This window comes from Pieris brassicae, chromosome 10 (assembly GCF_905147105.1).
Source record: "Pieris brassicae chromosome 10, ilPieBrab1.1, whole genome shotgun sequence".
In the NCBI taxonomy this organism is placed as follows: Eukaryota; Metazoa; Arthropoda; class Insecta; order Lepidoptera; family Pieridae; genus Pieris; species Pieris brassicae.
In genome coordinates this window covers 1,294,119-1,318,080 of record NC_059674.1, presented here as the reverse complement: position 1 = coordinate 1,318,080, position 23,962 = coordinate 1,294,119, and the positions used below count along the sequence as shown (strand labels likewise).

General features: G+C 34.0%; 1 protein-coding gene across 1 annotated transcript in view; it reads right to left on the bottom strand.

The window, feature by feature from the left end:
- Window positions 1-23,962, bottom strand: part of LOC123715268 (serine/threonine-protein phosphatase rdgC) — a 117,966-nt gene that overhangs the window by 57,468 nt on the left and 36,536 nt on the right. Inside the window, exons 4-6 of the mRNA XM_045670218.1 lie at window positions 17,730-17,820; window positions 10,203-10,348; window positions 7,441-7,605 (exon numbers count right to left, since the gene is read on the bottom strand). Coding sequence (XP_045526174.1) covers window positions 7,441-7,605; window positions 10,203-10,348; window positions 17,730-17,820 — 402 coding nt within the window. The remainder of the gene's footprint in view (window positions 1-7,440; window positions 7,606-10,202; window positions 10,349-17,729; window positions 17,821-23,962) is intronic.

The following is a 23,962-nucleotide window of genomic DNA, read 5'->3' as shown; positions in this document are numbered from 1 at the left end:
TGCAGAGACATTTAACATCACGATCTGTGAACTGGAGACTAATAAGTAATTTACATGTAACCTAATTTACTAAAAGGATATTTAACATAAGAAGGTGTCCATTAACACTACATACAGTCTCTATTAAGAGGCCAGGCTTGTGCCTTTGGCAGAATGATTTTCTCTAAAACCAAATTGGCAAACCGGGTGTATCTTGTCTATCATCTTGTCTTGCCGATAGGTAACAGTGAATCGGCCTGTAATGCGTCACGTTTGGTGGTAGTTTTCCTGGCTCGGGAATTAGTATAACACAACTTTTCACATATTGAAGTCATAGAATAATGAATGTGGTATCTATCAAACAGACTAAGGATTGCATAAATTGGATGACGCATTGCCGCACCCTAAGTGTTTACCATGCCCACTATTCACTATTGAGTTATCATTGACGTCAGACACAATTGTAACTTTACAAGACATTTTATATTAACTGTTATCCATAAAAAGAAATTGAGGTTCTTTCCTGTTAGGAAAAGTAACCGTTTCTTAAACTTTTATGTGTTTGTGTTAAGTTTATAAGGAAATGTGTATCTCTATATATATACAATTCTCGTGTCACAATGTTCGTTCCCATACTCGTCCGAAACGGCTCGACCGGTGCTTATGAATTTTATTCTTTAGACAATTTTTTTGTACATAGTATTGTCTTATGTTAACACAGCTTTACACATTGAGAGAAAACACTTTTTTACCGGATTGAAGCTATGTATTATTATAAACTTATAATTATTTTACATAATAAAAATAATACATAATTATAAGTGTTTCTTTTCTTGCATTTTTTTTTGTTTTGATTTTTTTATGATACAGCATACAAAATACAATCAAGGCTTAATTGTCACCCCTCAACAATCAACCCCTATTTTTATTATAGTAGGTTACTGTTATTAAACAAAAAAAAATATACATTGGCAAAACGAAGTTTACCGGGTCAGCTAGTATATATAATACATATACATATATATTGCAATGCTTTTCTTTATTTAAATACAGCATATCCAGGTTTCACACAGTTGGCTAGTTATTGTTTAAATTACAGAAATTAATCACCACTAAAAAAATTAAAACTCTATGGTCTCTGGATTACTTTTATAGTAATCTGTGATAGTGTTTGTAATTAAATTGCTCTTGGCATGCTTGGATCGATTTTGATTAAATCTTTTATCCATTGAAGTGGTATACTTGAAATATTTTTTATGTTTTAATTTTTATATTCAAGACGTGTTGGACAACGGCTGTCGGGTCCGATATTATAACTATAGATTAACTCTACTGTCATCACACCATAGCGTATACTCTTTGTATTAAGGATATCCATTATTATCCATGCATGGCCAAATTCTAACTAAAAATAAAATACAATTAAGCTATTTACAAAATTGACATTAAAACTGCTGCTATCTTCTAATCTTAATTATATCCAAGTATATTATTAAATCTCAGAATATTACCCCCATACGCTTCACAAATAGGTCGTTCTCCGGTGAAGTGTGGAGAAACCCATTAAGCAGCGAGAGTAACCGAGGAATGGGAGCTTGTTGACGCTGGACAGTGCGAGCTGAACGCACAGCAAAAAGGTTATGTTTCCGGCAGCGGTAATAATTGTCCGGAACGTACAGTCTTATGATCACGTGCATCATGAGCATACCCCACATATACACCTTCACCTCACTCTTACACCCTCACACATCGCAGCCAAATTAGGTATTACTTAATAAGATGTTTTGAATAAGTTTTATTGACTTTTTCCCTTTTGTTTGTTTGAACCTTATTTTTAATATTATGTATTCCATCTTTGGATATACTTTTAATGTAATCGTTTTATATATATATCGTATTCTTGGATTACGAAAGAAATAAATACATAACTTCTCTCAGTACTGCAATCGGTATATAATCAGAAAAATCTTCGTTGCGTAAATCACATATATTTATCGAAAGGTCAAAGGGTTTACGACATCACTCCATTTGCCTGAATTGCCTTGATCGCAGTATTTTCGGTTACATGAACTGCCGATCAAAACTTCAGATGAGAATAGACTAATAGACCAAATCTTTCTCTATAAATATATATTTTTGACTTTTATATGAAGTGTATATACTATTGCGTGGCGGTACAACCTTTTTTGGTTTGATAATCTGATATTTGATAATCTCACATGAGCCTGATTGACACACGTATGAACGTCAACAGAAAATTTGTTGAATTGATTCTAAATTTACATTTACTACCAGTTCGCGTCAAGGCCGTCGAGCATGCAAAAAGAACTGGCCACTCTTTTTCATCGACAAGTTTTCAGCCATACAAATTGTTTGTCCTTAGAAATACGTCTGCATTCAGAGCGGCCATATATATTTGACTACGTCAAACAAATAAATTTCATTTAATTAGCTGAAATCGACTTAGAACATAAAATTCCATTGGTCCACGTTTTTTTGCAGAGTATTAGTAATTTAGAGCAGTGTTGTGTTGGCCTAGTGATTTCAGCATGCAACTTTCATCACTGAGATCGTATGTGCGAGCCCGGCTGTGCCAATGGAGTTTCTTTCTTTCGTATTTAACATTCGCTGGCACGGTAAAGGAAAACATCGTGAGGAAACCAGCTCACATTAGACCCAAAAAGTCAGGCACAGAAGGCCGACCACCTACTTGCCTGTTAGATTAACAAATTATCATGAAACATATACAGAAATCTGAGGCCCAGACCTAAAAGGGTTGTAGCGCCACTGATTATTTATTATTATTATATACAATTTACTCTATACGTACTATAATATATATCCGGGAAATATATTTCCGTTTACACTGGTTTAAGAGCGCCAGATAGTCTCAGTTGGCATTCTACCAAACGCACTTTCAGTATTAACATTGTTCAATTAATCCCAGCTTACATCTTACAAACGCTATCGTGTTATTGAATGAATTTAATTATAGCCTATTAATAAATTCTTATTATTTGTCACTGTAAATATAGAGATTCCGTTCGAAACAATTGAAGTACTCGAATGTATTAAGTTGAGTTTTTTTTGAAGTGAAACTTCATTTTCGGCGTTGGAAAAACATTTACCGTCACATTTTTCCGTTTCACACCATCTTTTTCTTGTCCCTATCTCGGTTGATTCGAAGAAATATATAATAACGATAACAATGATAGTAATAATTCTATTACAATTAATGAAATTGGTAAAATGAAATAATTGTATAATTTGTATTCATGTCTATGATAATTAAAGCCTTTTGTTAAACTTAATCTTATTTGACTTTGTTTAACTTGTCTGTAAATTTGCATATAGTAGAGCATTTTTCGAAAAATAAAGTCAATAAGAAGTTTCACTTCTTACGTGTGTATACTCAGTACACGCACACACTTTTATAGAACAGGGGGCAAACCAAATGAGCAAGACGCAGGCAGACCTGATGTTAAGTGATACTGGACAATGGACACTCTAAATACCTCTTTCGTGCGTTTTGTTCTACGGTGATAATAATTCTTCACCGCTACCAAACACGGTATTGCGTCCATTGTATTCGTTTCTATAATTATGAATTATTTTTATATAATAATTTATAGACAATTAGGTGATTAAGGCTTTTATTGTTTTTATTATTAAAAATGATGTATGTTATATAAACAAGTTAGAAAGGCTAAGGTGGGGAATGGCATAAAGAAAGTTGGAACAACTGCACTAGCTTTCTGAACAGTGAATTAGTAGTGAACGTATCAATACAACAAAGTATAAGGGTACTGACGAGTATGAATACTGTATGGAAGCATAAGAAGGAAGAGAGCTGTGCCAGGACCGTACCAAGTGATGATCCATGTTCTTTAAGAATGTCCTGAGTGTATATAGATATATATATATATATATATATGTTTTTTAAACAAACACCTTACGTGTCGCGTTAACATAACTAAACCGTAATTATTCAATCCATTAGACCTGGTAAAAACCATAAAAAAATCCGTTCAGTAAATTTAGAGTTTATCGCAAGTATATCTATACGATGAAGGATATATTACCAGTCATATCCCGACAGTATTATGTATGCATTAAATAAGGATCACTGACATTCGGATAAATTACATTTTGCCTTCGTATATGGGAAAGTATTATTTCGCAATTTCATATTAGAGTCCAAAGTTTCACTTGTATTCGTCGCTTATGTATCAATATTTTGAAAAGCACTGAAGCTTTAGTATGACAAAAGCTTTGTCTAAAAAGTAGTTGTCTATGTGGTACGATAGAAGACTGGCACTTGACAACAACAAAATGGACCTAGTAGAAAGAGATGTAAAGGACGACAAATGAAAAGATGGACAAAGATTACGCTATACGGGAAAGAACTGGATGTTACTCAAGACAGTGAGAAATAGAATAATATTGAGGTATTTTACCCTAAAAGGAGCCCCTAATTTTTAGAACTCATATTAACACAAATTAATTATTTATCACGAGTTAAGTACTGACCGTACTGGTAATACATAATATGGCAATATTCACTTTTCATAAATCTCCAAAGGTTCATACGTTCACTACTAATTCACTGTTCAGAGAGCTAGTGCAGTTGTTCCAACCTTCTTTATGCCATTCCCCACCTTAGCCTTTCTAAATTGTTTATATAACATACATCATTTTAAATAATAAAAACAATAATTGTTCGCTTAAGAAACTTCACTTTATTGTTAACGAAACACAATTTGTAAAATTTACAAACATGGTGAAATTCAAATTCCAAATAAATTTTCAATAGCCCCCCTTAACAAAACAAATCGCCCCCCGTGGGGCGTAAGCCCTACGTTTGGAATAACTGGTCGAGGCTTTTAACACGAACGACTTTTAACACTGAGGTCGTCCGGATTTGTTCTACGGTGAAAATATCTTGACCGTGCATGTCTTAATAAAAGTCTAAATCACCTAATTGTCTAACAGAGGCTCTTAAACCCCTTTAAGTCTGGGCCTCAGATTTTGTGTATCAATTTCATGATCATTTGTCAATCTAAAAGCAAGTAGGTGATTAGAGTCCTGACCTGACACACGCCGTCAACTGTTTAAGCCATGCCAGATGGCTCACGATGTTTTCGTTTAGCGAATGTTAAGTGCGCACATAGAATAAAAGTATATTGGTGCATGGTCATCAATGCTCTATTTATACTAACTAATACTTATAACATACAAAATAATGATTACATGTATTTACATATAGAAATGAATCCCTATTTTCGTTCCTCTTTTTTTGTTGTGTTTGTTATTGTCAGGAGAAGGTTTTTATAAAAGAAAAAAAAAATGCGCGGAAAATTAAAAAAAATACAATAGAAATTTTTTTTTCAGTGCGCAGTAGCGCTTTACAATTAAAACGTTTTTCATGTAACCTTATGGCGTTTGACATAACATTGACAGAATGCGTGCAGCAAATATCGTCAAAGAGGATGTAAGAAAAATGAATATCGTTTAATACAAATGTGTCCATCGTAGTAGATTATATTGATAAAATACATATAAAATAATTACAGCCACTAATTGTTTGTGGCATTAATCTTGAAAATCGATGCTTTTCACATTTTATTATATTATATGACGCCTGTTCCCATGTCGTAATACGGAACAGAAAAACAAACACAAAATGTTGTATTTCATAAAACATTAGAATAATAAACACTTTGTTTCTGAAATATTTTCGGGTCCGTACAATAAAAATAATGTATATAAATACATACTCAGTAATAAAAAATTCCAAATATTATAATAATGCATAATATAATAATAAATTCAAATGTCTTAGTTACATTTATAATATTAGACCTGAGGAAAATAAAATAGTGGTGTTATTTCCGGTAAGAGCTTATAAAAAGCTCCCGTTTATATATTTTAGGATACGTCAATTTCTTTTGACGAATGACTCTATCAAATAGGGATTTCACCAAGGGTGATTCCGATATTTGAATGACAAAATGTCAAGGCAATGAATACATTATAGCAAATTCCTGTCCACAGTTCCTGTCGGCTATCCAACTCCTGTGTATTGCAAGTGACGTGATTTCTCCTGATGTATGTTTGTATTAATATCGCCGACCATACCTCACAATATTCTATATTACTAATGATTTTATATATTACCGAATGAGGTTAACAATTCGACATGTATTTTTTTATAGAAACGCAAACGGGCTCGAGTCTCACCTGATGTTAATGTTCGCGAGTGCGTTGCCGGTTAATAATTGGTACCTTGAGTCGAAACTCAGAGTCCTTCAAAAAAGAATTGCTTCGGTAAACCATAGAGCGTACTTGAGTCTAAACTCAACGTACGAGCGAGTGTTCAAAAATATAAGTCCTTTAATACGACCTCACTCATTACATAGTTACATAGTAGTCCAAGTTTACATATAAAAATATCAAAAAAAAATCAAAAAATCAAAAGTTTTTATTTCAAATAGGCCTTTGCAGGCTCTTATGAAACCTCTAGTTGCACGGTTTCAAAAAGTGGGTCTCATGGAGAAGAACCGGCAAGAATTTATAACATCACATTACACCCAAAAAGATAATTTGTATCCTGACGCTAGGTGCGCTAATTAGTGGTTCATGAAAAGCTCTGAAAGCTTAATTAAATATAATGTAGTTTGCTAACAAATTGTTAATCCAGAACATGTTATTCCAGAGTTGCATAATTTTGAGAATCCTCATTTTTGATACTATCTGTTTTTTACGACATTCATTTATAAATACATAGATATTATCATTACTGCGGCTGGACCATTTAACAATTGGAATTTAAGTAAAACAATATTCAAATTAGAATATTTGTACAATAATTTATAACAATTAGTTATAATGTGTAAGATTTGGGAAAGAAAATAAAAAAATACCTGTATTCCAGGGTTCACAACCATTCCAAGTATAAATTCCTTAAAATATATATATTTAATGTAATTAAATCTTTTATTTTAATTATTTTTAAGAAAATAGCTTTACCTGTTTGCTATTTTTGCCTATAAGTTATATATATATATATATATATATATATATATATATAATTAAAGATACATTGGTTTAAGAAACATAATATATACGTACAAGATTATATATATCACATTGTAATTAATTTGCGATATTTGTTTTAAAATAATTGTTGTTTGATGATTTGCTATTTTAAGAGTACCGAGAGTTTTTTACCCAAGCTTTTTCTCTCGGCCTACACCCTCTGTCTTTTTTGCCGATGAGTAAGGATGTCTACATATTTAAATTGAATAATGTGAAATAAGTGATACTTGTATCTTATATTCCATAATAAACAATTTTTTTTTTGTTTTATCTGACTTCCGAGCGTTGGCAAGCTTTATCATACCGTCCGGATTATTATACCGTCGTTGACGTTGACGTTGACGTTGATTTTTTTAAACTCACCTTATGGAATATAACCAGCAAGTCGTCCAGTTTTCCATGCAAATCGCCACAGATTGTGATCTGACTGGATATAGAGGTAGTAGCAACATTGATGTTGGGCAACCTTTTCAAAGTCTGCGAGGCCTCTTTCAATATTTGAGCGACGTGCTTCGGATGCAAACGATGCTGGAACAAATAAATAAAAAAAATAAAAAAGGAATTTTTAATCAACACTTTGTGTGTGTGTGTGTACTATATAAAAGTGTCGGATGTCATTAAGAAGGCAACGGGCGGCCTTATCACTAAAAAGCCATCTCTTCCAGGCAAACCTGGTAAGGAAAAAGAAGAAACAAATACTAAGTGTACGGTTCCTGGTCAACGGGATGCTTCAAATAATAGAGATTTATTGATTTACTCTATATTTACCACTCGCGTGTTACAATAGAATATGAGCGAAATAATGACGTGCTAATTGTACCTACCGTGCTAATTGCCATTGTACCGAATGAATGCAATTTAACAGTCAAAGAGAGTGGCTACGTCTGGCTATGCTCTCGGTACGTAACTCCCATGATTTAGTTAATCGCTATAAACGAATGTAGAAGAGAGTGCCTGCGTCGGGCTATACTCTCGGGACGTAACTCCCATGATTTAGTTAATCGCTATAAACGAATGTAGAAGAGAGTGCCTGCGTCGGGCTATACTCTCGGGACGTAACTCCCATGATTTAGTTAATCGCTATAAACGAATGTAGAAGAGAGTGCCTGCGTCGGGCTATACTCTCGGGACGTAACTCCCATGATTTAGTTAATCGCTATGAACGAATGTAGAAGAGAGTGCCTGCGTCGGGCTATACTCTCGGGACGTAACTCCCATGATTTAGTTAATCGCTATGAACGAATGTAGAAGAGAGTGCCTGCGTCGGGCTATACTCTCGGGACGTAACTCCCATGATTTAGTTAATCGCTATAAACGAATGTAGAAGAGAGTGCCTGCGTCGGGCTATACTCTCGGGACGTAACTCCCATGATTTAGTTAATCGCTATAAACGAATGTAGAAGAGAGTGCCTGCGTCGGGCTATACTCTCGGGACGTAACTCCCATGATTTAGTTAATCGCTATAAACGAATGTAGAAGAGAGTGCCTGCGTCGGGCTATACTCTCGGGACGTAACTCCCATGATTTAGTTAATCGCTATGAACGAATGTAGAAGAGAGTGCCTGCGTCGGGCTATACTCTCGGGACGTAACTCCCATGATTTAGTTAATCGCTATGAACGAATGTAGAAGAGAGTGCCTGCGTCGGGCTATACTCTCGGGACGTAACTCCCATGATTTAGTTAATCGCTATAAACGAATGTAGAAGAGAGTGCCTGCGTCGGGCTATACTCTCGGGACGTAACTCCCATGATTTAGTTAATCGCTATAAACGAATGTAGAAGAGAGTGCCTGCGTCGGGCTATACTCTCGGGACGTAACTCCCATGATTTAGTTAATCGCTATAAACGAATGTAGAAGAGAGTGCCTGCGTCGGGCTATACTCTCGGGACGTAACTCCCATGATTTAGTTAATCGCTATGAACGAATGTAGAAGAGAGTGCCTGCGTCGGGCTATACTCTCGGGACGTAACTCCCATGATTTAGTTAATCGCTATAAACGAATGTAGAAGAGAGTGCCTGCGTCGGGCTATACTCTCGGGACGTAACTCCGACGATTTGGGAAATCGTCACGCTTATAAGTGATCGATGTGTACAGCCATGGCACGTACAAACATAGGAATTTGTCAAGCTTGTAAATGAGCAAGAATGTACGAACCTTGGCACGTACATAGGGATCATCACGCTTATAAACTAAGAAAGCCTGAGTGAGCAAAATGTACAGTCTTGGCTCATACACTAAGGGTAAAGTACATAACTTAAAAAGATATGATGTCTTATATTAATACAAAACCAAAATAAAATAATCTCAAAATTCATGAATCACAATGGTTTCTAAAATACATAAAAATAACAATTTTAAAATAGCTAGTATGGGATTGGGGAACGCGTTCCAAAATTTTATGGACATCCCAAAAGAATTGCCAGATGAGCTGTGGGACGTACTTTCCAAAATTTATATACTAAATTTTCTACCATTAAGTTCATCACTAAAAGATGGGAAAGAAAGACCCTAACTAAACCTCCACAAATAATGCACCTGTAAGCATTATAAATAGGTCCCGAGTACTAGCTAGAGTAAGTAGGGATACTTACTCCTAGCTGAGTGTAGAAATAAATATCTAACGAAATATGACCACCAATATTAATGACTATGAATAAAATCTTCTGTTGTCTGGCAGAGATTGCTTAATTTGTGTAAACAACCTTATTTAGTACCATTATAAAGTTTATTGTATTTTGTCACGTTCGTCTACTATGCAACAAAGTTTGTATCGCACAGCCCGGATATATAACGACCACTATTTAAGCTTTCGCGGAATGGTATTAAGACAGTGCTAAATAACCTGCATAATTAGCACACACACACACCCCCTCACACACTCCATCACACACACCATCACACAACAGACTCGAATAAGGTATTACTTAGTTAAATGTATTTAATATATATTACTGAGGTTTTCCTGTTGGAAGATTTTTGTATTATATATTGAATCTTTGACTATATATTTAGTAGAATTATTTTTGTTATACATAATATAAGTTTGCTTTAGGATTATAAAATAAATATATATTGAAATGTAAATATTACTAATGGAATTGTGGGTTACAACGTATACCGACCTTTTTCTTTCGGAACGCCTCAATCAGCAAGTCAATATCTTTTCTCTTCAATGGGAATTCGATATCTGGCCCGCGAGCCGATTTCGGGGGTGCTGTCTCATCAACGCCGCCTCCCTCGTCAGACTCTTCAGAGAATACTTGCTCCACTGGAATATGTTTTGCTATTTAGTGTACTATAAAATTGATTGAAAAAAATCTTGTACAATATTGGTGTAACATACATAAAATATAATAATAATATTATATATATATATGTGTGTGTGTGTGTATGTATGTATATATAATAATTGTATTATTTCATTTTACCTTACTACTACTAAGATTACTTACAGAATTTCATTAATTGTAATAGATTTATTACTATCATTGTTATCATTATTATATATTTTTGTTTGGTTTCAAAATCATTTATTCATTTAGGTAACGCAATGTACACTTTTGAACGTCTATAAAGAAATACATATTAAATTTTTCATTTACTGCCAGTTCTCAAATCAACGGCAGTCAACGGAAGAGAAGAACTGGTAATAAACACTCCCCCAATCTTTTTAACCGCCAAGGTTTTTGGTTTAAAAAAGTTTGTAAGCAGCTACAACCATTACAAGAAGTTCCTATTGAAATTGAATTTTAACATACATTAACTTTAATCAATCTGGGAGTTAAATTCAAAATCATTTATTCATATAGGTAACACAATGTACACTTATGAACGTCAAAAGCAGAAATGTATATCAAAAGCTTCTAATTTTACATTTACTGCCAGTTCTCAAATCAAGGGCGTAGAACGGAAGAGAAGAACCGCCAATAAGCTCTCCGCCACTCTTTTTAATCGCCAAGTTTTTGTTTTATTCAACGTTTGTAAGGATCCAACCATTACATCACGTTCCACATGGCATCTTTAGTAATTAATAATAAAACAAATTAAGAACAAAGATGTGTCCTCTATCAGCAGAAGGTGAAATAGCACGCACTTACAATCTCGTGGAAACAACACGCAAATGCGTAGTCGAAATAACTAATCTCACCACGAGTGACAGCTAAACACGCTAAACAAATAGCTCAATAATATAGTAAAACACATACATTCTTGATGCTATTAAAAAGGCTAGGGTATATTCATTAAATAACGTATTGCGAGCTTTAAGCTTTGAGCATTTTCTTGTCTTAATCACACGCCAACGCAACAGTACTTCATATGCCTACTCCTCTTAAATTATTCATACAAGGATTTGCGTTTACCTAAAATATACATTGCTATTTATCATGGTCCCAAGTGAGTCCCATTATTCTAACACAGACACAAGTCCTTCTTCTATATGGAGATTGTGTCCTCAAAACGAATAATAAATTCGTATTATAATAGGGATAGCACGTGTTGTAAAATTGTAATAATAAATGTTAGAGAATGTTTCACATAAGGTGTATCATGTATAGATTTTCAAAAATCAGATTATTTTTTACTGACTGTAGAACCTAGACTATTTGTTGGCCTAATGGATTCAGCGTCCCTGATCCCTGAGGTCGTAGGTGCCAGCTGTTCACCAATGAACTTTATTTCTATGTTCACATTTAACATTACCTCGAACGTTAAATGCGCAAAGTTTGGCGTGTCTCCAGTATCTGAGATATTATTCCCAGGATAAGACTTTTGTACAATAAAACCGACAATTCAAGTAAGTTTCTTCGACTTGCCAATGATAAGCCTTCAAAATTTTGGTGCTTTTTTACTAAGAAAGGATTTAAAATTTAAATACAAATATTCAACAGAAGAAACAGGCCATTATAATCAATCTAATCAAGATTATCGAAGGCGATTAGGAAAAAGTAATAGAACTCGGGTCCTTTTGCGCCTTCTACAAAAAACTATTGAATACATTTTTTAAATAAACATAAATACGGTAAAGTAATAACAGTGTGATAAAAACTATTATAACACAAATTACCAGCAAATAGATATATTTAAAGTGACTAAAAAATGCTTAAAAAATATTTAAAAAACCTCTGGTATCTTTTATTAATAGTGGCTTTGTTATTCTTCCTTTATATTAAATATTTATTATAATAATCAATGAATCTTAGAACTTACAATTTAGTATGAATGTGTACTTTGTTATATTTTTTGTATAAATTGGTAAAACTGTGCTTTATGCTGTGTTTGAATGTGTATTCCGTTTTTGGCTTTTGTGTATAATGTAATTGTTTGAATATTTTTTAATAAGTAGCTGTAGGAATACTTTAATAAAATAAATTAATTAAAAACGCGTAGCTAACTAAAGCTTGCTTGTGTTATAAATGCTGTTTTTTTATAGAAGAGTTTGGCCCTTACCTCACCTGAGCCGCCGCTATGCCGCCCAAGGACACTCTCAATACCTGAGGGCTTGCGAGTGCATTAAGAGTTAACACGCTCTTTTATTTAAAAACGCTACGTCGAATAATAATAACTCTTATATAATAAATGTTCATATTATAAATAAAAATTAAAATTCAGTGGCGCTACAACCTTTTTAGTTAAGCCGGTTTCCTCACGACGTTTTACTTTACCGTTTTTGCGAAAGTTAAATGCGCACATAGAAAGATCAACGAGCCAGGGATCAAACCTTCGACCTCAGTGATGAGAGAGTGGCTATTTTTATGTAATATGCAAAAGCTTAAAATATAGTTTTATATCCTGACTTAAATCATTGTACTTGTATATGTGAACGAAACATTAGATTAAAAGTCGATTAATTGAACTGTTCCGATGGACTCACAACATATATTTTAATAGTAATTGTAGCTTTTATTTCCACCAATTACAATGTAACTTTTAATGGAAAAGTAGGACATCGGTACAGCTTAATCAAAATGATTTATATGTACAGTTTTAAAGGTTAGTAGTATGTTTTGTTTCGCAATAAGATGATTTTTACTTAAAGTTTTTAGAAATTTCCGTGCAATTATACTACATAAAACCTTCATTAGACTGAGAAAGAGGATGTGAATGAATATAAAAAATAAATAATCCGTCCAGCCGTTTTTAACACTTACCAACATATTTTGCGATTCATTTTTATTTATACCTAGTCCAGCCATAAGTTCTGTTACAAATGAAAATTGTAAATAAGTTAAAAAAAATATTATTAAATAGAAAAATTATTAAAATTTATATTTATTAAAGTCTCGGCAAAAATAAAAAAAATATTCAATTCGAAATGGCTACCTTTAAGCCTTTAATCTATTTATGCACTGTTGTGGCACTGCTTGCTCCAAAGATTTTTTAAGATACTCAGAGGCCATGTCGTCCAAAACTGACCATAATTTGAAGTCTAAATGGTTGAGGTCTGGGCTAAATGAGGGCCCACCTTCAGCTCTTATTAACGTTGGTTTCCAGCCAGGCTTGGGTATTTCGTGACTTGTGACCAGGTGCAGAATCCTGCTGGATATTTTATTTAGTTTTACAATATGATTTAAGATGTATCTTGATACACTTGACCCCTAGATAAGACACGCCCCAGAAAACCAAAACTGACGCAGAATGATAACCACTTTTTATCTTTCCGATCACTTGAGCAGCTTCTTAAGAATTGTGAGCGTACACTTTATAATTTTGCTTATTGTAGTGTTCTTCAATCGTAAATAGTTTTTTAATCGGTAACGAGGATTTTTCTGCGTTTTTATCGATCCACAATCTTTACTTGTAATGATTGATTTAGGGCATGTCCTGTATACCTACGATAAGCACCGATCTTCAGGTCTTTTTTTATAATACGCGACAAAGTCCTAGCGGGAATCTTCTCGCGATAAGATCTTCTGCTTTCTAATGGGGTTTCGACGAATTCTGGATTTAATAGCTTTAACAGCAATAACAGCCTTTGTAGTTCTAACAGCACGCGGCCGTCCCAATCTTTTGTCGTCTTCGACAGACGAAGTGTTGTTGTATCTGTTGATTTTGACATTTGGAAGTTCTGACCCTTATTTTGTACCGGGCTCTTTTCAGTCGTATTCATCATTGCTGAAGTTCGCTTATAGTATATAGTTGGCTTTCACCTTGCCGACGACAACTAGCTTGTCTCTAGTTATCTGGTACACGACGAGCGATATGAAAGTAACAATATTTCTTTTAGTTTTAAAATAAATAAAATAAAAAATATCATTGCTTCCTTTCTTTGCATTCCTAGATTTACTAGAACTAAAAGTCTTTTAATGGTCCAGTGAATAGGCTGTCTCGCTCTTACAACTTGATTACTAACACTGATGTAAATATTGATATATTTTACAACAATCTTCCAAATTACCGTAACCATGTTTGTCATGCTCTTAATGAGGTTTAAGTGTTCATTTACTTTTAGTTATCATTATTATTTTTCTTGGGCTTATGTTCTATTTATTGATAGAATCGCGGCCGGTCGGTCGCGCGTCGCTCTTGTACGAGAAACATTTTCTATTTTGTATTGTAAAACACGCAACACACAATATGAGACACATTATTTATATAAATAATGTTATTTAAAAAATACATACATAGACACATACATACATACATACATACATACATACAAAATGATAAAAATTCATTTTGCGTCATATTAAAAAAAACAAAAAAAATTAATATACCAACCTAAACCTAACCTAACCGAACAATGGATGATAATTGGTTTTTGGACTGCTCCGACGCTACGGGAAATGCAGCCCCTCCACCCTTGCGTACCAAAAGAACAGGGCATTTTATTCAAACGAGATAGATAGATTTCATAAATACTTCAATTAAGTAAAACTCATTTTGAATGTAAATCTCCGTTTTGCATTTAAACTCAAAGAAACAATACACTATAAGTCTAAAACTACGAAGAAAACACGCCTAGTAACGTAACATTGTGGCAAGGAAAACATTGGCTTGGTTGACAAATATGAATACAAGACCTACTTTTGCACTGCGCTAAAAGCTTTTTGCTTACATTTTAATTTATGCAATATTCCATGTCTGTTATAGTGCAGTTTGCACCTGCCTTTGGCTATTGCTGGTTGGTTGGTTTTAGTGGTATGCAGTACCGTAGTAGCGAGTCCTAAATAACCTAGGCCTTCACCACAAGGCAGTCCTGCCTTGTTAAATATAAAGTGAGTTCAGCGTGCGACTCTCACCTCTGATGATGAAGTTTCGAACTCCTACAGTGGATGTAAAAGAGCGATCTATCAGATGAGGTATCTTCTTCAATAACAGGGGGAAAATAGCAGGAGGGCACTCACATTGCAAGAAAGCTGTTTTCTTGAAGGATCCTAACTCGAATTGGTTAGCAAATACTTCAAGAGGCAGCTGGTTCCACATAGTGGTACGCGGCAAAAACTTCTTTAAATAACTCGAATAAAAATATTTTACATGACTCAAAGTTTCGAGTACTTATCTTTTGTATATAAATGCTGTTATAAATCCAATATTTTATTTTAATCTATAGCTCTCGCGTAAAACAAAAATAAATATACTTTTTCTTCGCCCTATGGCCATTTCATAAAGAGTTGCAACTATTGCAAAACACACACTTTTGTGCATAATTTAACTTATTTTGAAATTTATTACTAAAAATTTGTCGTCTCGTAGTATACAACAAACTCCGTAGCGCACTCAAATTCAATATTCAAATTGCTTTAAGGTTCTGCCGTGGTTTTATTTTTTATTTTAAAGCCACTTAGAATTTGGTTCATCTGACGTCTTTTAAACACAATATCCATATATGTACTTTCAACTTTGAGGTTGTAGATTCGATCCCCGTCTGTGCCCCAATGAACTTTCTTTCTATGTGCGCATTTAACATCGCTCGAACGGTGAAGGAAAACATCGTAAGGAAACCGGTTTGACTTAGATTGACAAATCTAAGACCTAAAATGGTTATAGTTCCACTGCTTGATTATATTTTATTCAAATTTTCAACGCGTACAAACTGTAGCGCATATATGCTATGCATTTTGTGTTTACACAGGTCTAAAATTTATTAAATATTTTATTTTTAATTTTGACATAATCGTATTGGCTTAGTACGTAAGGATAATGTATGTATTTTTGTGAATAAATGAATCTACAACTGGAATTGTACAAACAAATTATGCAAAGATAAGATATGTCTCGAATGCACAGGTGCAATATTATGAAAGTAAACTTAAAAGCTTTATCACGAAGCTTTCTCGTCACGTCACACTCCGTATCGTACGTAGCACTAGACATATTACAGTTCTTATGAGCTTTACTGAATTGCTCTAAAAATTTTGTTTCTCGCGGTGTATATTGTACTTTCAAAGGAAATATATATTAATATCAAGTTTGGCTGAGATCTATTACTTCTGATTTTAGAAATAAGAAAAAAAATAACAAAATGTGTGCGTGTACTAGTGTACACACGTAAGAAGTGAAACTTCTTTGTGACCTTAATTTTCGAAAAATGATCTACTATATGCAACTTTACAGAAATTGGTTAAATAAAGTTAAATAAGATAAAGTATAACAAATGGCTTTTATTATCATAAACATGAATAATAAATAAATAATAATACAATTGTCATTTTACCTTATTACTACTAAGATTATTACAGAATTTCATTAATTGTAAAATAATTATTACTATCATTGTTATCGTTATTATATTTTTTGTTATTAATGGCTTCGAATCTCTTTGAATCAACCATGGTAGGGACAAAAAAAAGATGGCGAGTAATGGAAAAATGTGACGCGTAACGGAATAATGTGACGCGTAACCGAAAAATGTGACGATATTTTTTTTAGAACGCCGATATAGAAGTTCCACTTCATAAAAATTAGTTTATTATGGAATATAAGATACAGGTATCAGTTATTCCACGTCATTAAAATACATATGGTAAAAATAAGTGTACATAGAGGTAAGTTAAACACCAATCCACACTATTCATATTAATATGGAGAAACATACAAAAATAATATATTATGGGTACATTAGCGCGGTACCCGCTCTATGTAATTTCATGTTTTAAGTTTCGCTATTCCTAAGTAATAAGATACAATAACTATTTTAAAATAACCCATCATACCTAATTAATAGAATTGAAGTCACTTAAAATAGTTATTAATATAATACAGCACGTTCGAAGTTTTTTAAAAGCGTGAAAGGATTCATAAAAATAAATTATTCTAAATGGCTTTTTGACTAAAGTACATTTTCGCCTCCTGTCAAATTGTATATTTAATTTGTGATAAAAAGAACGAACGGAACATTTAGGCATGATCCATTTGTCCCACCTTTGCAAAGAACGCGTTTTGGCCAAAGCTAACCGATGTCCAGATCTAGCGAGCTAGGTCTGGATCCATTGGTCTCCTCACACTATAGAATCGATTTACGTTTAGTTTTATTTTTTATCTCTTAGTGTTAATGTTTACCTATAAGTGCTTGTCACCTTAAGAAATGTATATTGAGATTCTTTTACCAGTGTATCAGTGTGCCGAGCGTTGGCAAGCTTGTATCAATAAAACAATATTTTAACATGCAGTATCTTGTCCAGATTGAATGTAGAATTATAATAACTTACAAACAGATGCTGTACGCGATGTCCTCTCGGATGAGGGCCGCCCAGTCGTGTCACGCATGTGACTCAGTAACGCGTTGAAAAAGTTGTACAACTGTAAAAGAAAATTTAATTTATACAAACTAAATTTGAAAAAAATATATTAATAACTACGGTTTATTTATCCTGCCTTTAATCTCTTTGGACACGAATCTATGAATTTACGCCCGGTTAGACCTTAGACCAGGACATGTCCTCTAAAACTGACCATAATTTGAAGTCTAAAGGACAGAGGTCTGGGTAAGATGAGGACCAGTCATCAGCTCTTATAAAGTCTGGAACGTTAATTTAATAACACATTTAACTATGTATATAGCCCTAAATTAAAACTCTGCATCCATCCATACATTCACACTTTTTCATTTATCATAAATTTATGATTGCACATCATTACCATATTTACGCCATGTTTGTTAACAATTCATAAATGGATTTTAGTAGCCTGTAGCTGGGTAAGTTAGCGATGAACGTTACTACGTTTGGTAATTTATTCCCGAGTGACATCATCGTGCCTTTGTGTCCGCATTCTTTATCACTGTGATTTACTGCATAGATCGTTGCTGCCGTATTAAATCCTTTTGGAGTATAGTAGCGAGAAATTCTATTAATTTTCTGATAAATATATAAGGATATCTGATACGGAAATTATTAAAAAGAGATTAGCTGTACATAAGAAATCTCATTACGGTGGTAATTATTTCCGTTAATGGCACGAAAATCTCCTTAGAAAAATGGACAAGAAAATACGAGCGTAATAATCAATCAAAGTTTCAGGCATTCGATTAAGAACCGAATTTTTCATCGCAAGTCTAATTTTCCGAGGGAAAGAAATACATTAGTAATTGAAATTTAAACGAAAAATCTCTTAGAGTATTCATCATATGCCTAAGGCACAAACCGCTACTATTTCGATCCTAGAATGTAAAATATTATCAATATAATATTAAAAGTCGTCTTTTACTTATAAATTCAGATTTAATTGTGAATCTGTGTAAGTTAATGATGTGGTCTGATTAGGTGTAATCCTTATTATACATTTGAATTGTGTCTTTGTGTAGCAATGTTTTTGATAAGATTAACTTTCAAAGACTTAACGCTTCGACTCCTGAAACTCATTAACATATTGGGATTTGACATACTTACGACATCTTCATGTTAACTTAAACTTTTACTTTTGAAGTAATTAAAATATTGGGTAATTTGAATTTTAAAGCCTCGCTCGGTAAACCACAACTCAAACTGATAATTAAGCGCCATAAACAGGTATTATAAAATTTTGTGCTTAATTACGCATTTGGGGGACAAAGTAAACAATAAAATATTATGTTCATTGTTTTACAGTGTTTGTTTAACAATGTGATATTTCGTGTGGTACCTGTATAAAATAAACATTAACAACCACGTTATTAGTTGTGTAAAATTCTTTAAAGAATTTCTACTAATCTGTATCCAATACTAATGTAATTGGATATACATGAAAATTGTAATCAATTATACGTTTGTATTTTAAGTGTGCACTTCTTAAAATAACAACGTATAATGCCGAGTTTCAATATCGGACGTCAAGGCAAAATACAAAATACCATCCGTATTACCTCGACGTCCGTCGTTCCACAACTGAGCGTTTTCTAAGGCATATATAGCCACGCACCACCGCTATGTGGAACCAGTAGCCACTGAAGTATTTCCGAACCTTCAAGAAAAGAGCGTACCAATTCTTGAAAGGCTGGCAACGCACTTGCGAACCTTCTGGCAATGTCATTGGGCGGCGGTATCACTTAACATCAGGTGAGGATCCTGCCCATTTGCCTCCTATTACATAAAAAAGGTTGTAAGTGTCAGAATATCAGCGCGCGGTATCAGTCACCCACGTAGTCTTAAAAGGCTTCCCAAAGAGCAGAAATTGGAGCAGTGAGGACGCTCCGTAAAGCCTGTGAAGTGCCCAGGAAACTTCTAAAGGAGTTCGGCTGGCTTAATTAGCCAGGACTTACAACGAACCAAATGTACGCCTAAGTACGGAAACTGAATCCACACAATACATACATAATACAAGTGCCAGTAAAACGAAACAGCCGTTATTATTACATAATGAAAACTGCTTTAATGTCTAACGGTGTTGACGTACTAACTTTTTTATTTTTAAGAATTTAATTTACAAGCGCCCAGGCAACATATACAAGTGACGCTCGTGGGAATCGTTCCGAGAGGTACAATGGACCACTCACGCCCTGGTGCATTCGCTATGGGAAGCAGGATGACAGTTTTTTTAAAGATGAAAAGAGCTTTTGCTTCATCACACAAGTGGGGGAACGGTATTGTGTTTGATTTTATTAATATTTTTGACAAGTTGATAAGAATTATGCGAGTCGTAAATGGGCTAATAAATTACGGTTTCCCGTAGATGAGTTTCCTCCAATACACCGGTAAGTATTAATAAATTTATTGGTGAACAGCCAAGGATCCAGCTCAGTTTTTATGGCAATAGCACGAAATCAAACAAAATTTATAGATGTTAATTTAACAATATTTTCCGAACCCAAGATAATAAAACATACACATTTATATGAACGTAAATTCTTGTTATCATTAATGTCTCAATAACTACAGAACCGAAAATGGCAATCAAAGACAAATATTCTTATTTTAAGCTTGTCAACAAATATACACATAAAAAATTTAGCACCTGTTAGCCTAAATAGATAACACAAATAACCTTCATTAATGACAGGTCTGAGATGCAACAGGGGCTTAGTGAAGATGCCTTAACAGTAGTGTATGTCGATGTCCGTATGTCGAAAACTAAATTTGTATGAAAATTTGTTTTTAATGTATCACATAATTTTATTTAATCTGTTTTTAGCTTTTCGAGAAGCACAACTGCATTATTATGCTTGTTTGTGATCGTTTTTGTTGTGATCAAACACATTATAAGTTTAAAGGTTGTGCAGAAAAACGCAGCGAGTCTCTGCAATACGGCCACGTTGATAGTACTCGAGGTGACTTTAGTAGGAAACAACGTTTATGGTGAGAGAACGTTAAATATAAGATTGTTGACGTTGTCGTCGTTATTATGTATTGATAGAATATGAACTAACAGAACTCTTTAATAGAAAAAATACAATACAACAAATAATGCACTATATAATACATAAATTGAATACACTCACACAGAAATATTAATTGTATACAAACATAAAAGTAGAAGACACAATTGAATAAATCTATTAAATTGGCCCCTACTTTAATCTATGATTGCTATTGTATTCTGTGGAGTAAAGAGAAAAAAGGCGTAGCTATAAAGTTAATGTAAACACAAAATTTGTCGACACGAACTGTCATCTTCATACAAATTTGTTTTCGACTTTCAACATACACTACTGTTAAGGCATCTTGACTAAGCTCCCAGACGGCCATAAATCAATAAGTAATATTTAAAAAATAAAATCAGGAAAATAACCAGCCGCCACATAATCATTGAACAATGATCAGTCGAGCGAGTGCACACATGACAAGATAGTTAAACGAACTTCCAAAGAAAATACTTCCAATATTGTATACGATGTCTTTGAAGACAATAAACTTCGTTCAAACTTGTCTAACAATGTGTTTACATTTACTTTATAGCTACTCCTTTTTTCTCCTTACTCCACAGAATATAATAGATTTATTAAATTATGTTGTCTACTTTCATCTATTAATATTTCTTTGTGAATCTGTTCAAGTTATATGTTAAATACTCCATTATTTGTTGTTTTTTTATTGTTTCTGTTAAAGTGTTCTGTTTGTTCTCATCCATTCATACATAATAAGGACGATAACGTCAACAATCTTATATTAACGTTCTCTCCCCATAGATGTTGTTTCCTACTAAAGTCACCTCGAGTACTTTCAGCGTAGCCGCATTGCAGACCCGCTGCGTTTTTCTACACAACCTAAAAACTAATAATGTCTTTGTTCACAACGAACGAAATAAAAACAAAATTTAAAGACTCATACACTACATACCGAAAACTAAAGTGGAGATGAATGGGTCATATGATCAATCGTAGATCCAATCGTAACGGAGTGAACCCACGAATAGAGACAGGCAAACAAAAAAGATGGTAAGACGATATAAAATTTGAAACCGCTAGGAAACGCGAAAATTGAAAAATTTTAGAGGAGGCCTTTGTCGAAGAACGAGTTCTAGATAAATAAATAAACCTTTGACGACATTTATTTAGTATAAATATGGAATAAATATTATATTACTTTAAATTTAGTGATAACTTTTTATGGAAGGGGAAACGCTTCGTAACGTAACGCGTAACGGCGACAGTCTGCCTAACTTCTCTTTCTCTCACGCATACGGCAGCGGTAGGCAGGCTCCACCTCTCTCACTCTAACCCGCGGCGTCATCCTTATGCGACAGACGCTTTCCCCCTCTACTCAGTGCTTAGTGTGCGTTAAATATTTACTGTTACAGTGAGCGTATAACCACAAACTATAACCGTTCTTTAAAGTGATTTAAAAAAATATGATGAATGTAACAGACTTTGATCCTTGGAACATTACAGAATTAAACATTTCATCTTAGTTCAGTTTAAGTTATCACTTCTGTCGGGCGTCTCGAAACACACACATTTTTTATTCTATTTTTATATTACGTTAAAACGTTTACTTAAGAATTAGTCATGATAAAAATTACTTTATTAAATAAATCTTGGATTTCACTAACGAATAATCTTGTGTATTTCTTAAAAAAGTACTTAAATTTATCCGTAGAGATAAACATTTCTCACGTTTCATTATATATTTGTAGCGTCGGTCCCCGACATTGTTAAGATAACAAACACAAAGTTTTCTCCCAATCACTTGATTTATTCCAATTCTAATTTCAGTCTCTTAATTCAATACGATTTTAATAAACAAATTCAATAGGTAAATATTTCAAAGGCTACTCGGTAATTACGTAACGTGTGCACTGGGCAATGGTCGATAAACGACTGCCTGAGTTGTGCGCGCGCGCTGCTTTATATTGGTTCCGTAGTGGGGATCGAGTGACACATCGTACGATCGTTCGACTGATCGCCCATTGCACGTTGTTTTACAAAACATTGATAGTGGCGCCATCAGTTTTACAAAACATTGATAGTGGCGCCGTCATATTTATAATAAATTATTTATTTATGTCATCACAGGTTCACTGTCTAAGCCTGACATTGGAAATAACTGTGGTTGCGGTTTTCTGAAAAATACTCACCAAGTTTGATATTCTCTTTCAGCTGAACTACATTAAAAGAGTTATGCTATATCCCAGCACTTAGGTTTTCAGTGATATATCACCGTACGTCCACAACTTTAAAAAAAACTATAACTTAACTATAACCTGCAAGCAGACCTCATGTGGACTGTGAACTTGTAGAGCTTTCCGTCCGAGATATGCAGGTATATGGTCTGTGGACCGTGAACCTGTTAACTATATTAACGAAGACGTATGTCGGATGCCGTAGAAGGTTAATTCTATTAAGTTAAAATTATCTGATGCCTAACTAAATAACCTATCACGTGATTTTGATTCTAAAATGAACTATCTGAAGGATGATGTTCTTCAAACCTAGAGAGGGTCGACCGATATATATACATTTTTTAATGGAATCTCGCTGTTGGCCTTAAGGGGATTTACAGCTCAGCTCGGGCTGTTTTTGCAAGCTTGCTCGGCCTGGATGGGCGTTTTTCCCGCGGGGGGCTCAACTCACGGGGCTCCTGTGAGACTTGGACCTCGGCTTGGTCCGACGCGGGTTCGACCGATCTAACTGCTGTTGAAGAGTTATATAAATTAACTGGAATGTCAGGTTACAACGTCATCGTAGTGATTTAGCAGGGGGCCTATCATGAGTAAGAGTACCAGTAAGAGTACTGCGAGCCTATTGACAACCTACAACTGTGACGCATGGCTTATTCGTAGTATGATATCGAAAAAAGTAGATAGTTAATGTTCCCACGTGACCATAGCGGTTTACATATTTCATTCAATTTGTATGAAAATTCGTACCAAAACCCCTGGACTGAACCAAACCGTTTGATCATTGCGACTTTTTTGTCGAAATTACCAAAATATAGTTTAGAACATGAAATTCAATACTTTAATTAAAACTTGTTAATGAAGTTAAAATAATAAGATGTATGTCTAATTTTGGAACAAAATATAATTTGTA